The sequence below is a fragment of the Astatotilapia calliptera genome, chromosome 14, assembly GCF_900246225.1.
Source record: "Astatotilapia calliptera chromosome 14, fAstCal1.2, whole genome shotgun sequence".
Classification (NCBI taxonomy): domain Eukaryota; kingdom Metazoa; phylum Chordata; class Actinopteri; order Cichliformes; family Cichlidae; genus Astatotilapia; species Astatotilapia calliptera.
The window spans coordinates 6,996,830-7,011,364 of NC_039315.1; the positions used below are offsets into that span (position 1 = coordinate 6,996,830).

A 14,535-nucleotide genomic window follows, 5' to 3' on the forward strand; every position below is an offset into this window, starting at 1 on the left:
CATGTGTAACCCCCCTGAAGTCCAGATTGTGTGGTGTGAAACATCCCTGTGATCATGTGATAAGAAAATAAATGCACGCTCTATTCAGTGAGATTTTCACAGGGATTTTTGATTGACAGCTGTTGTGTTCTACAGGGTTCTTCTGGTTGTATGTGATAAACAGAGGTACATCCTCCCACCAACTGATTTGTTTCCTAATGTTTGTAGGCGCAGCTTTAATGAAGAAGCAGACCTGCTAACATTCTTGCAGAAGGGACCTCTTCAACAAGTATGGGGTCACCATGGAAACCATTCCTCCTCCTGTCTGTCATCAGTGGCCTTTCAGGTAAGAAATTCAAGAGCTAGTGTTCGGAGACTATTTAGAAAATATGTACAGAATAATTTAAAGTATTAATATTACAAAAAGAAAATGATACAGTAATATCTAAAATGATAACTTGCCGGGGATAAATGTGCCACATGTAGGAGAATTTATTTATTCATTCATTTATCGGTGTCAAATATCGGGGATATTTTTTTCACTTTCACATCTTTAAAAAGACACGTTTTGTATTTAAATCCAAGAATTTATGTGCCAGGTTCTTCTTGGTTTCTAAAGGAGATAAAATTGGGAACACCTTTGCACACCTTCTGTGGCTGCTGTACAAAGTAATTACTCATTACCAAGTTTTATTTTATACATACCTTTCTACCTAATTAATAAAGAAAGAATAAAAGTAAATTTACGTAACATGAATGTATATCCAATTACCTTTAAAGTATCAGGCAGGCTTAACTGGCTTAGTAGTAATTAGTTTCAACATACCAGTGCTCCGCTTTATCTGTCTGCTATCCATTATCTTCCCATGCTACATCTTCACTAGTGTGTTTAGCAGTGAGCGCAAAATTTCAAGTTACGGATCAAGCGACTCCCTCAGTCAGTCTAGAACATGGATTTGCCGGTCTAATGGATTCTGCCCTTTTAACAGTTCTTTCAACCCACCAGAGAAGGGTTTGTGCACTCTGGGCCTTTCTCTGAGCTTCATTTATGGAAGTCACAGAAGCTGCACTGACCTCACTGGTCTGCCTGTTAAACCATAATAATAAATGGAAACAACTGTTTCTTGAGTTTTAAACATTGTCTCTTGAGGCTGTTTGCTTCTGAATAAATTGTGGGCATATTTTTTAAAGTTAGGTATGCTGCTGTAGAGCAGTATTGTACATTACAACCTTACAAAGTAACAAAGTGAGATATAATTTATTTTTAGCTGCTAAAAAAAATATTTAACTTGTATAGAAGTGACATGAAGCAACAAAGAAAAAAACCCACAAATCTTTCTTTTCACTTTTCTCATTTTATGGTTCGAATGAAAATAGCTCATCCTGTATAAAACAACCATTGTTGTTCAGGCAACTATTCCTGATTCAGTATTGTGTGTTGTTAGCCCACATTTGCCACAGACAGAATTTAGGGTGGGCCACTCAGATATATTAATGGTCAATTTGGTGACAAATTCAAAAATGTCTAGCTCCAACCCACTTCCTCTCATTTTCCCACCAACGGGCTGGCTGGACAAGTTGCCTCTGTGATGGTCCTTGATATCACTCAGCTCCCTCTCCAGAGAGCCTTTAATCTTGTGGTCAGACAGACTCCCACTCCACTGTCTTGGACTGATTATATTTCTTAGTTAATGATTTTTCACAGGGTACTTGGCAATTTAAGTATTTGCATAGGAGCACTAAACATAATTCTGTGGGGGGAAAAAAACGCTTGAATTATTATTCAATAAAAAAATTTAACATTAAAATTCGTTTCTTGGGACTGTCACATAGGAAATATCTTTTATACCTTTGATTGTGACCCACTGTTTTGCATTCATTAGATTGTGAATATATTTTATTTTATATATTGACATAAATCTATTACACATGGTTTTTTGTAGACAGTACAGTTTGTACCACAGAATGCCAATTATTCACAGTGCTGCGTTAACATTACAGCAAACCAGACATTTACCACAATTTGAAAATGTTAACATCCCAGCAACTACTGTATACTGTTCAAGAAAGCCAAAGTGTGGGCTCCCAAACCTCTGCTACTGGTATTAGCAGGGAAGCTGCCTAACAAGCCTCCAGTGGTAATTTGAGCTTGAACTCCATCAGCTGACAGGCCTGAGCTTGTATTTCAAAAGCACCATAAGGTTTGATGTAGTCTAATCATAAGCATTTTGAACTTCTGTCTGTAAACTGTAATCATTGCTTCCCCAGGGATTTTGTAAAAGCAATGCATGGAGCGCGTGGGAATGTGTGAAGGAGATGGTAAAGCTGATGACTGACAATTTTGAGTTAGTTTTTAATCAAGCTGTTTTTCGTCACAAAGTGTCCAATTTTCAACTTTTAAATGCAATGCTTTTACAATACTTTTGAGTCCCATTTAAAACCTTTGAAAGCAATGGTCTCAGTAGAGCTTTATGATACACAAATAGAAGCATAAATATAAAAGGAGTTGTTTAACAAACTGTGGAACACTCATGTTTGGTAGCATTTGACAGCTGACCATCACTGACAGTGCTGACCACTGTCCATCACAAAGTGTGAAGGAGGATAATTATAGTGAGTTCCTGTTTTCTAATTTCTGTATAGCTTTTTAATGTGCCCTAAAGGCATGAAGAAATGTAAGAGTTTATTCTCCCTTTTTAAAAAAAAAAAAGTATTTTAAATTCACAAGAAGAATCACTGCAAAGTGCAGTGACTATTGAAAGCTTTTCAGCCCAACATGAGCACTTAAGAAATTTCTCATAAATGGCTTGTGTGTCTCTATGTGGGTGTCTCTTTGCTTTATGTGCGATAACAGAACAGGCCACGGTTGCTATAGAAGATTCTGATTTTTCAAACATGAATAGAGAAATAGGAAAACTGGTTGGAGAGTCAACAGACTCTGGTTCACTGAGGTCTACTATGGGACTTAACAATGAACCGAATCTTACAGTAGTAGTAGTACATTTGGCACCAATTCCCAATGAAAGCAATACTACAAGGTATTGGTGTATGTATGAAGGTGGTAAGAAGATATCAATACTAACAGAAATTCCACTATTAAGTAACTGTGACTTGGACTTTTTAAAATTAGCTGACAGGAAGTTACTGTGGAAAAGAGAAGAGTTTTCAGTAATTCTTTTTCTGTTTGTCAAGACTTCAACAGTTTATCAAGTTTATGGACAGGGACTTAGCAGCTTGTGTAGTTAATTTGGTTCAGTTGAGCCAATTCTGTCCATTGATTTTTGATCTCAGGATTTGGTTTCCTGGTTCCTTAGATGTGTACAGTTGACAGAATTTGCTCTGCTTGCTCATTATGGGTGTCTCATCTCAGTACTACTACAATGACTTCTGTTGTCTTCCTGCTTTGTAAACTAGCTTCCTTTCAGAAAAAAAAGAATGCAAGGTTGTTTCTCCTTCTGGAATATAGGTGAACATATGTTCACATATACTGTTATGTACAACAAACTCAAGTATTTAAATGCTGTATATTTTTGCTATATTATTTTTAACTTGGTATTTTTTGCACTACACATATAGTGACATAGAAAGAAGGAAATACAAAGAATGTCATCAATTCCCCTACACTGATGGCTGCAGTATTCACTGAACATATCTATGCAATTCAGCTGAAAATTGGATACAGGAAATGCAGTCTTTGTTTCATTCTTGTGTGATTTAGTTGAATGACAATGCCAGGAGATTTATCACAGTGTAAACAAAAGTATTTCATGATTGCATAAAAATCTAAAAATAAGACACCTACTGTTATGCATGTGCATATTTTTCATTTTCTTTAACCTTTATTTAACAGCATGATATGACTTTAGATTAAATTGTCTTTTGCATGTGTGTACAGGCTACAATAGACAGCAATACCATCAACAGAGTAGTAGTGCACGCACGCACACACACACAACAAAACATCTAAATTACACAAAACACATATGCCAATAGAGAAAAATACAAAAACAGCCAAAATGTATGAATTATAGCATCTGTAAAGCATAAACCAGTAAACACATTGTCTTGAGCCAAAATATGGGGGTAGTAATATTGAGTCAAGACATTGTTTTGCAACCTGAATAACATCCTAAAAATCACAAATTCAGTTTGTGAGACCAGCTCCATTTAGTTGAGGACTCCAGGAGGACAGAGCTTTAACTCAGAATACCCTTTTCCAAATATTTGGGGCAGATATTGTTGCTTGACAATGACAAGTTTTTAAATTTGTTTGCCTTCATTCTTCTTCAGCCAAACTTTTCAAGGGACTTGAATGCATCATTCATCCATACATTAACACTAATTTTTGTCTTGAAGGTAACTGAAATGAATAGAGTCCAATTGTTGCAAATTTGTTGCAAATTGTTGTTGCCTGAAAACTGTGATACCACAAATAGTTTGGGTCATAATGACGTTGAAGTTGAATCTTCCATATGTGGACTCTGAGGAAGAGCTGTTCAATTTATACAACACGTATTTGACTAATGTTGTAATAATATACATATATATATATATATATATATATATATATATATATATGAGAGAGAGAGAGTTGTAGTTCTCCATTTTAGTCAGAACAGCACTGTGAACTAAGTGTGCTTTTAGTACTCACAACTATCAGAGACGTGTCACATTTTAGTAAGAGTGCCACACTTCAAACTGGTTTTCAATATTATCAGCAGTAGGAGCCGTGAGCAGCTGTTCCCACGGGTGTGATGCTGTCTTTGTCTAGTATAATACTTTTGACACAATGGTTTGTATAATGGATTTTTGACCCACTGTTCTCCATGAGAACAGAAAATACTCAGTTTGAAGACAGTAGTTGCTCCATTCTATTTTACTTTCCCCTGTGCCTCTCTTCGTTGTCATAGAAGGGTGTGGACCCTTCTATGACATAGAAGGGAGAGGGCACTAACAAAGTGGGTTGGCCAGGCATAATGTCTGGGGCCATTTTTTTTTTCTTTTTTTTCCCACCTCAGTCCACCAGTGATTGAAATATAATATTTCTTGGAGTGTTAAGTGTGGAATGGTAATTCAGCTTTTCCTTGGTTAACTCAGAGGTATCTCAATATTAAAAGTGGGTTGCAGGGAATATAGATGTGTAGTGCCGTATAAGTGATGCATGAAGTAATTTTCACCAAGGGCAAAAGAGTCAAATGACAGAAATATGGCTGTGTGTGGGGAAACGAATGAGTATTTGCATGCAGTACACAGAGCCGGACCATGCAATGAATATATATTGCTGTAATTGTATACCTTGAAAAATAAACTTTAAAATATGGAGTTGTTATAAAAAGTGACACCCCCATTCCATAACTGCATCTCCCACTAGCCTAGCATTCCAATAATCCAAAAGTCATGGTCTGTTAGTCAGTGTACAGGAAAAGCAGTCATCAGTAATCACAAACCTGTGCTAACCTGGTACATTTAAACCGTGTTGAATACAAGGAATGTGGATGTCATGTTCCTGTGTTTCCTGTACATTATTTGATCAGTTTAAAATGTTTCAAGATTAATTAATTTCAACATGTTGGACTTCACCATCACACCTTGAACAAGTTGTTTTTAACTTACTTGTGTTTCCTATTTGTTAATTCCTCTTCTATTTTCACTGTCTCTTGTGCTTTGTATTTCATTTCATTTCATTTCCACCGCTGTCTCATTACACCAGCTGTGTTCACTTCCCCTAATTGCCCTCTTGTGTGTGTGTGTGTGTGTATATATATATATATATATATATATATATATATATATATATATATATATATATTTAAATAATGGTGTCTTTCCCTTTCACAGTGTCTGTTTTTGCTCCTTGTGTCATCCCTGCCCAAATTGTCGAGTCCTATATGAACCTTGCTATTTGGATTTTGGGATTTTCCATCAGTTTGAACAAAAGTGTTTCCAGTTTGTTCGATTGTCTACAGAGTCTGCATTTTAAGTTCTGCAAATGCATGACAGTGGAGTCTATTTTTGGTCCAACCATCAGGATAAAGAAAACGTATAACCTCTGACTTTTTTTTTTTTGTCCGATTATTATGCATCTTCAATATGAATTTTATGTTAAGAAAAAAAAGGAACAAGTACAAGCAGCATACTGAATTTACTCCCACACTTGCCATCAGGAGGTATGACACATTAATACCATAAATCATACAGTACCATTGCGGTTTCATTGTTACTGTGGCAAGGTTGAAGCAACTCATACAATCCCCACCGTACGCCAAGGATCATGAAAAAAGACTGGGTTTTAGTAAGTAGTCCACTGTGATATGAGGTGAAGTGAGGTTGCATATGATGTATGGATTGTTCTATCTGTAATGATATTCCACTGAATAAATGGTCTCAAGCATAATCAGCTTCAGTCAATATAATCTTCCTGTGAAGGTCTTCATTAATCTTACAGGCTATGCCTAATCATGTCCATCTACTTGAGCACCCACGAATGTCTCACCTACTTACTGTATGTTATTCTAATTAATTTTTCACACCATTGTCCAGAGGCTGCCGACAAAGCCCCACAAGACTCGCATATTGTGCCCTGCACAGTGTCAGCCCAACGGCCTAATACAAGTGGATAGGTTTTCAGTGTTTCCCCAGTGTTTGTTTCTCCAGATCTCACCTCTGTTAACTCGAAACGTGTCATCCTCCTTTAGCCTCACCTTCACCTCTGTTGTTGTTTTGTTTGCATGTTAAGTCCCTTGTCTCAAATCCATGTACGTGTCCTTTGTAGGCACACTGCATAATAATTTAGAGTAGCTTATTACAGAAAGGTGATCTCCATTAAAGTAAACGTACAGTCTAGTAGTTTAAAACACACGTCATAATAAAGACAAGGTAACAGGAATGTTTGACTTTTTGTTCTTTGTTCAAGTATAGAATGGCTGTTGCCTCCTTTGTTGATGTTATCATGAAGGTGGTGTTAAGACCTGAAACGATCACCGATGGCATTGCTCTGGAGCTCCCTGAAATACAGCAAGTGCAGGCCTTTCAGCAACAATGAGTGTGACTGATTTTGCACCCACTGAAAGATAGGGATCAGCAGGATCTGCAAGGGTCATTGCTTTTATCAGATGAAGGTGACAGCTGACAAGTGCAAGTGCCCGTTGGCTTCAGCAGTCAAACAAATAAAAAAAGTTATTTGTCTGACTGCTGTGTTTGTCAGGATTTAGGAATGCTATTTTTCCTGAGAAAAGACAGTGATACGTTTTATAACCTCCACCACATATTATGTCAATTAAAGCATACATGCAGTTTGTACAACATCCCTTTAACGTTATGTTATGTTTCTTATAATAGTAACTTTTTGTTTGTCTGCTTGTCTGGTACCTAGGATGCCAGTGTATAATTTTGCATAGTTTTTCCAAACAAGCCAGGGAGCATGCATGTCTCTGTTAAAATCAAATATGTATAGTTTTATTTTAGTAGCAGCATCAAGATATCTGTTTATAGGCTCTGCTTTTTTCTTGTTAAAATTTCCTTGGTGGTGCCAGAGGTCAGACAAAAAGGGCTACACTGCTTCAAGCTGACAGGAGGCAACAGTAACTCAAATAACAACTTGTTGTCCAAGATATGCAGAAGATCATTTTTGAATGCACAACACATCCTACCTTGAAGCAATGACTGTAGAGCAGAGCAGCTATAGGAGGAGAAGACTGCACTGGGTGCCACTCAGCCAAGAACAGAAAACTGAGGCCACAGTTCATAAGGAACCACCAAAATGTGACAATTCAAGATTGATAAAATGTTTCCCGGTCTGATGAGTCTCAATTTCTGCTGCGGTATTTGGATGGTAGGGTCACAATGTGGCATAAAAAACATAAAAACACAGATCCATTCCGCCGTGTGTCAACACTTCAGGCTGGTGATGGTGCTGTAGTGAGTATATTTTTTTGGTATACTTTAGGCCCCTTTGTACAAACTGAGCATCATTTATATCCCACAGCCTATCTGAGTGTTGTTGCTGACCATGTGCATCCCTTTATAACTACAATGTACTCATGCTCTGATGGCTGTTTCCTGAAGGATAAAGCAGCATGCCCCAAAGCTCAAGTAATCTGAGAATGACAATATATGTAATAGCACCTTGTTAGATGTGGTTGAATAGGAGTTTCACACCATAGGAGTACAGCAAACAAATCTGCATTAACTGCATTATGCTATCATGTTGATATGGACTAAAATCTCATAGGAATGTTTCAGCACCTTTTATATATAATATAATACCTAAAGAGTGGCTTGTGAGTGTATATCTTTTTTATGAAGTCAGTGGAAACAATAAATAATATTTGGATGGCTGTTACAATATAAATTCATTGAAATGACAGTAGCTTAATCACCACTGTTGTTATGTACTTTACAGGCACTGCACTTTTACTATTGCATTAAGTGGTAAAGCTGTGTTAGTAATTCACAGTATTTTATTGTACCATCTTGAACCCCTGGCATAATGAGCAACGACTATGTACTAAACTCAGGTGTGTCTGCATTACTCATCCATAATGGGTGAAACTAAGCTGTTCATGTGTGACTTAGAACTAGTTTACTGATATGAAGGAGAAAAAGGCTTCATCGCTGCTTCTTCTCTAAACACCAGATGCATAAAATCCATGCCAATATTTCATGAGTTGAAAATATTTTTCTTACTCATCTACTCTTAATGCAACCATTCACACCAACCATGTAATTTAACTGGACAAATTTGCAACATTTTTTTTTTTAAATCAAGCTCAATTTTTCTGATTTTTTTTAGATTTTTGGGGGGATCTGACTAAACAGATCGGACAAATCAGATCACTGAATTTCTGTAGATGTGCAGTGAACACACAATGAGGTGGAAATAGTAAAATATTAGTCTTTCACGTCAGACACAGCGAGATGCTGATCCGGGTCAATCGGCTCTCTGAAATGATTTCTCTGCCTTTTCAGATGTGATCTCAGCCCTGCCAACAAGACCTCAAACTGCCCTACTTACATCCTGCAGTATGTACAAAAGCATGATACAGTTTCAACTCCTGGATCAAACTACGAAATTCTCCCTACTGCTGCCTTCTCGTGAGAATTGGATGAACCAGAATCTCAGTTTCTTAGTTTTATTGTTAAGAGAAATCAGAACCAGCTCATCATGCCTCTATGTTGACGTAATTTTTTTCATAATGCATTTTTTTGATGACTAATTCATCACAAAAATGCAACACGTTCAGTGTCTACATACGTTACACGGCAACTTTCGATTTGGAAATTCGTTTGGTTTTTTTTTCACACTGCATTCAGTGTGTAACAGTCTAATGCTTGATTTAGTCTTCTGCAGGAAATATGTACATCCCAACTCAGGTTACCTAAATCATGTAACCAGAAACTCCTTTTATCCCTACACTGCAACCTTCCATGACATTCAAAGTCATTGTGGTATGCCTCAGCCAAACTAGTAGTACATACAGACATTTCTCGGGAGATGCACTCCAAGTTACACAGAAGGTTGTGGCATTGGGTTAACACTGGGATTGCCAGGCTTCTACCGTTCTACCTTTAAAAGCCGGAGAGCAGTCAAATGCTGGAAGTGGAAGCTAAATTGGCTAGTCATTCATATGTATATTAGGTCGTTACCTAGGAATTCTGGAGGGAGGGGAGTGGGGGTGAGTGATTGAGGGGGTGGGGGAGTGGAGTGTTTCAGTTTGCCATCTTAGGGAGAAATCAACACATGTCCTTTGTATGTCCTTTGTTGCTGACATTTATTGATGAAAACAGTACAAAAAACCAACCATTTGTACACATATTTACAAATAATGATAAAAAGTGAGTGAGTACATTTCAACATTTTCAGCAATCACTCACAATCCTGGCACTGCCACGGTATCTGTCGTCTGCATTTACCACATGTGTACCTGTAGCAGTGAACACATCGCACAGTGGCCTGATTTTTTTTGCATCTGTGTTTGACCTGACACGTGGCCCTTTTTCCAGGGCTCGGTGTGGAGTGGCATACCTGAGTGGTGAATTCATTGCGATCTGTCTGTCTAGTGGATTGAGGAATTTCCCTGCGAATCTTGTTGACTGTGCCGAGGATGGTGGTTTTCCGTCCAAGAAGTTTTTGCGCAAGTGAAAGCGATGTGAAGAAATTGTCCGTGGTAACATTTATGCCCTTGTCTAGGAATGGTTCCATCAGCCTCATTACTACATTATCAGAAAGTCTCTCCCCAGTGGGACGATTGGGGTCCTTGCCAAGATATGGGAAGACATTGCAAATGTACTTGGATTTTAGGTCGCAGGCCACCCAAAACTTGATCCCAAACTTGTCAGGTTTACTTGCAATATACTGCAGGAAACAGCACCGAGTCTTTGATGGGAAAAGCTGTTCATCAACGGTGATATGTAGACCAGGGTTGTAGCACGTGATGCAGTTGGTGATGCAATGGGGTTCCCGTTATGGCGAAAGTTACGATGTAGATCTGACGCAGAAGTATAATTCACATGCTAAGTCTATATATGTATTGTAAAAGCTATTAAAACAATTAATAATACAATTAGACCTATAAAAGCAATGACAAGTATTATATTGTTTCACAAAGGGCAAGACAAGATAGGATATAAAAAATGCTTTATTTATTCCAACGGTTAGGAAATTACTGTGTTACAGTTATTTAGCTACACAGTAGCTTATGCCGTTGATTTAACAAAAGTCGCACACGGGATAGCACAAATTCACAAAGCCACCAATCCAAAAGTTTTTCAGAAAATCCTTCAAAAAATACCTAGTAACCAGTTTCTTAAACTTGTATCAACCTGACTGTCAGGAGTTATGACTGTCTTACTGGTTTATTACTTTAGGGACACTTTGGTACATCAAGTATAATACAATGTCAAAAAAATGAAAGCTACTTAGACCTTAATATTTAAAAAACACTAGATTATCATATCTGAGTGTGTCAGAATTGTGATAGTCCTACAATAGCTACAGTATGTTATATATTAAATGAAACCATAATGTTGCTCAAGCTCATGAGTATTTTAAAATCCCATGCTCCCAATAAGTATGACTCATTTTGTACTGTGAAAAACACTTCTGGGCTATTTTTTATGGTTCCGGCCCAGTCTGAATTTGCATCAAAGGCTTGTGTTAATACTCTTGGGGTAAGCTTTTATTTGATTCACTAGTCCTTTGGTAAAAATTACCCCTCATAGTTTTGTACTCTCTCAGGTATCCTAATGATTTGATTCTGATTTTAGGTGCTGTGGTTTGGTTACAAAATGATACATCCGTTTCTATATATGCACATTCATAGTGTTGTAGTCATTATTATTTATCACCTTTAAAGTCTGATGAATCTAGTAACATTATTATTTATTTCCACTGCAGGAAGTATGCCAAATGGCATTGATGAGATACGGCATGTTTACGTGGAGATGTCCTGTTTAGCGAGAGAAATTAGCTGTATGTCCTGACAGTATTTTAAATCTTGACTAAATGAAGTCATTGCAGCTGTCATCTTTTAACAGATCAACCTGTTTTATTACAAGCTGTTTCCTTGTAATCATTCAGCTTCTTTCAACCATTACATCTTAGCTGTCAGTCAAAGATACTAAGTTGCTTTATACATTTTTGCATCAAATATGCTTAACACCAGTCTGCTTCTGATAGCTTGGCCTCAGCTCAGTTATAAAAAATTCAGTTATATATTATGTTCTGAGCTCTGCTTGAATTGCAAAAAAAAAAATCAGTGTGACAAACACGATCATAAGCAGAACTTTGTGTGACTCACTCTGTATTCCTGTGTGACTCTAAATGTTCATTGCAGGGCATGACAGATCTTTCTAGTTTTTCTCCAGGGTTTCTTTACCCTACACCAGGCCTACAGGGTCATGTTGCCAGGCTGCATACCCATCATCTCATACATAAGTAACTACAATACTGTGCAAAAGTACACCTCATGTCTATATATTTTGTCTACTAAAGAGTCAAACTTCTTTGCTATATTTTTAAAGTGGTCTCGAGCAATTGTCTTCAAGCGCTTTCAAAGTTTTTCACCCGTTTCCAATGATTGGATTTAAAATACACTGACCTGACCATTTTCATAGATTTATTGGCACTGACCTGTGAATCCTTGAAGGCCCTAACTCTAAGGATGAGACACTTTTGTGTCTACACATTATAGATAACTTAGCAAAAAATGAAATTTAAATCATATCTTTAGGCACTTTGTTACTAGTAGCCTGTCACAAAGAGAGCATCTCTCGTGACTGAGGGCCCTCGTCTGTGTGGTAACAACTGGGTTTTCATAGCTCGTTTTTCTGAGGGTGAATGTGTCACTGCTGGAAACTACACCTAATACCATGGGTCAGTTTCTCAAGCAGCCTTGACACATGAGACCCACATTCCATCTCTACAATTCCTTCCCTCCGTAACTGTGAAAGCATGCTGACCAGTAATCGTACCTTTAGACCAAATATCCTGAAGGTCTTGGTATCTCCTGATATGAGAAGTTGCCTGTCCATTAACTCTGCAATACGCTGACGGGTCAGCTATCCATACTGCTGGTTGAGGGCATCCATTGTGTTGGTATAAGGGAACCTAAAGTTGCTACAGGAGTCGGCAATAAGCAGCTTAAGGTGATCCAATAATATCTGGAAACTGAAGTGTTTTGTTGCATCTGCTGGGAGAATATTTTCCTGGGCCATCCTCAACCATGCAAATTCCACTGGATTTGGGTATACAAAATCTAGGATGGTAGGTATGGGACCCTGTAGTAGCGCTCCTGACCCCCACTGGACTCTGATGGGGGACCATGCTCCTCCCATGCAGGTAATGCATGGGATGACAGGATATGGCATTATTTTTGTGCCTCTATTCTGGGCGCACATTTAAAAAAAATTGCAAGTGCAAATGTTGCATTTTGAGGAGAAAATTATTTTGAGCAAAGAAAAGCTTAATTTGAGCAAACAAAATTCATTGCTGCGTGCAAGAAATGTATTTCAGTGTTTGCTATTATCCATATACACACACAATAACAGCCCCTCTCGCTCAGTTGTTGCATTTGCTCTTGCTCAGATTTCTGCTCTGTGTGCTGACAGATATCTGCGGACCTGCTCTCAGTGTGTTGCTCAACATCTCTGCACCCTACACGCTCAACTCTTTCTGTACACATTATAAATGTTCCACAAAACCAACCATTCACAGACTTGGATGCGAAGATTGTGATTAGCTGTTTTGTTCTCCAATCAGCTCACTAGCTACTCTATTCCGGAAGCACTGTCCAAAATGTAGCCAAATCCAGTGGAGTGGTTTGCTTTAAGCTAGATTAAAACCAACAATGGGCTTAAAAATTATAAATTTTTAAAACAAATAACATACTAACCAAAAATAGGTTTAGCTACACTAATACATTTCTTGTACGCAGCAGAATTTTGTTCGCTCAAATTAAACTTTTCTTCGCTCAAAATAATTTTCTCCTCAAAATGCAACACTTGCATTTGCAAAGTCTTTTTATGTGCACTCAGAATAGCAGCACAAAAATAACGTCATAACAGGAGCGCTTTTTAACAAATACTGCATTTAAAATATTTATGTTGAACATTACAAACAATGCTAATATAAATGCATTGCATTATTACAATGCCATTAAGCCGTATTACTGAGGCTCTAAAAAGTAGCTAAAATTTTATTTTGGAATTCTCTCTCAAGTTAATACGATTTGTACCTTTCCAGGTGTTAAAGGCACATTTAATGAAGTACTGAAAGGTACTGTTGCAGGCATCAGCAGTGAGAATATGATTTATACCACAAACTAAGCTGATTTTTGGCAGGATAAATGGTTTAACTGACTACCAACCATCTACTAATTGCTTTGCTTTTCAATGTTCAAACTCACAGTATCTTTAATTTCAAATGGAGTTCCATATCCTGTTTCTCAGCAGAATATGTAATACTGTAATTGCCTGCTCTCCATTTGTAGATTGCTTTTTTTTTCTTTTCTTTTTTTGCAGCTGACAAGTCCCCAAGGACACATAATTATTTCTCAGTTTTGTTCAGTTCTTTCACAGCACTTTATCGTGTAGGGTAAGAAACTCCCACCCTTCTTTGCAGATATCTGATTAAGTTCTTCTTGAGCTTTAAGATTATAGTCTTATGCATTTTAGTTTGAGCCATATATTTGCACAGGATTGGTTCCATAGTACCAGTAATTTTAGCTATTCCTTAGCTGTATCGTGCAGTTGCTTTGAAACGTGTGAAACGAGGATTAAATTTCAAGCAGAAAAATACACTAATTGTTTATGTTTTCTTGAGTTATATTAATAGTATCACAAAAGTAAAACGAATTGGAACAATACCATTAAAAAAGTGGACTGAATTCTTCAGAAATATGCTGCAGACATTTATGGTGACAGCGATGACTAGTGACAGCCTCGACATCTTTTTTCAGAGAGGATATTATTCTGAACCTCCACGGTCTCTTTGACTTTAAAGGAATCTGTTTCTCTCCTGTTCTGTTACACTTACCATTTTATTCAATTTGAGACTTT

General features: G+C 37.4%; 1 protein-coding gene across 4 annotated transcripts in view; it reads left to right on the top strand.

Annotated features, from left to right (window-relative positions):
* cntn5 (contactin 5) overlaps positions 1-14,535 on the top strand; it is a 119,456-nt gene that overhangs the window by 40,835 nt on the left and 64,086 nt on the right. For all 4 annotated transcript variants that reach the window (XM_026191357.1, XM_026191358.1, XM_026191359.1 and 1 more), the window contains exon 2: positions 208-325. In XM_026191357.1, coding sequence (XP_026047142.1) covers positions 271-325 — 55 coding nt within the window. In that variant the 5' untranslated portion in view covers positions 208-270. The remainder of the gene's footprint in view (positions 1-207; positions 326-14,535) is intronic.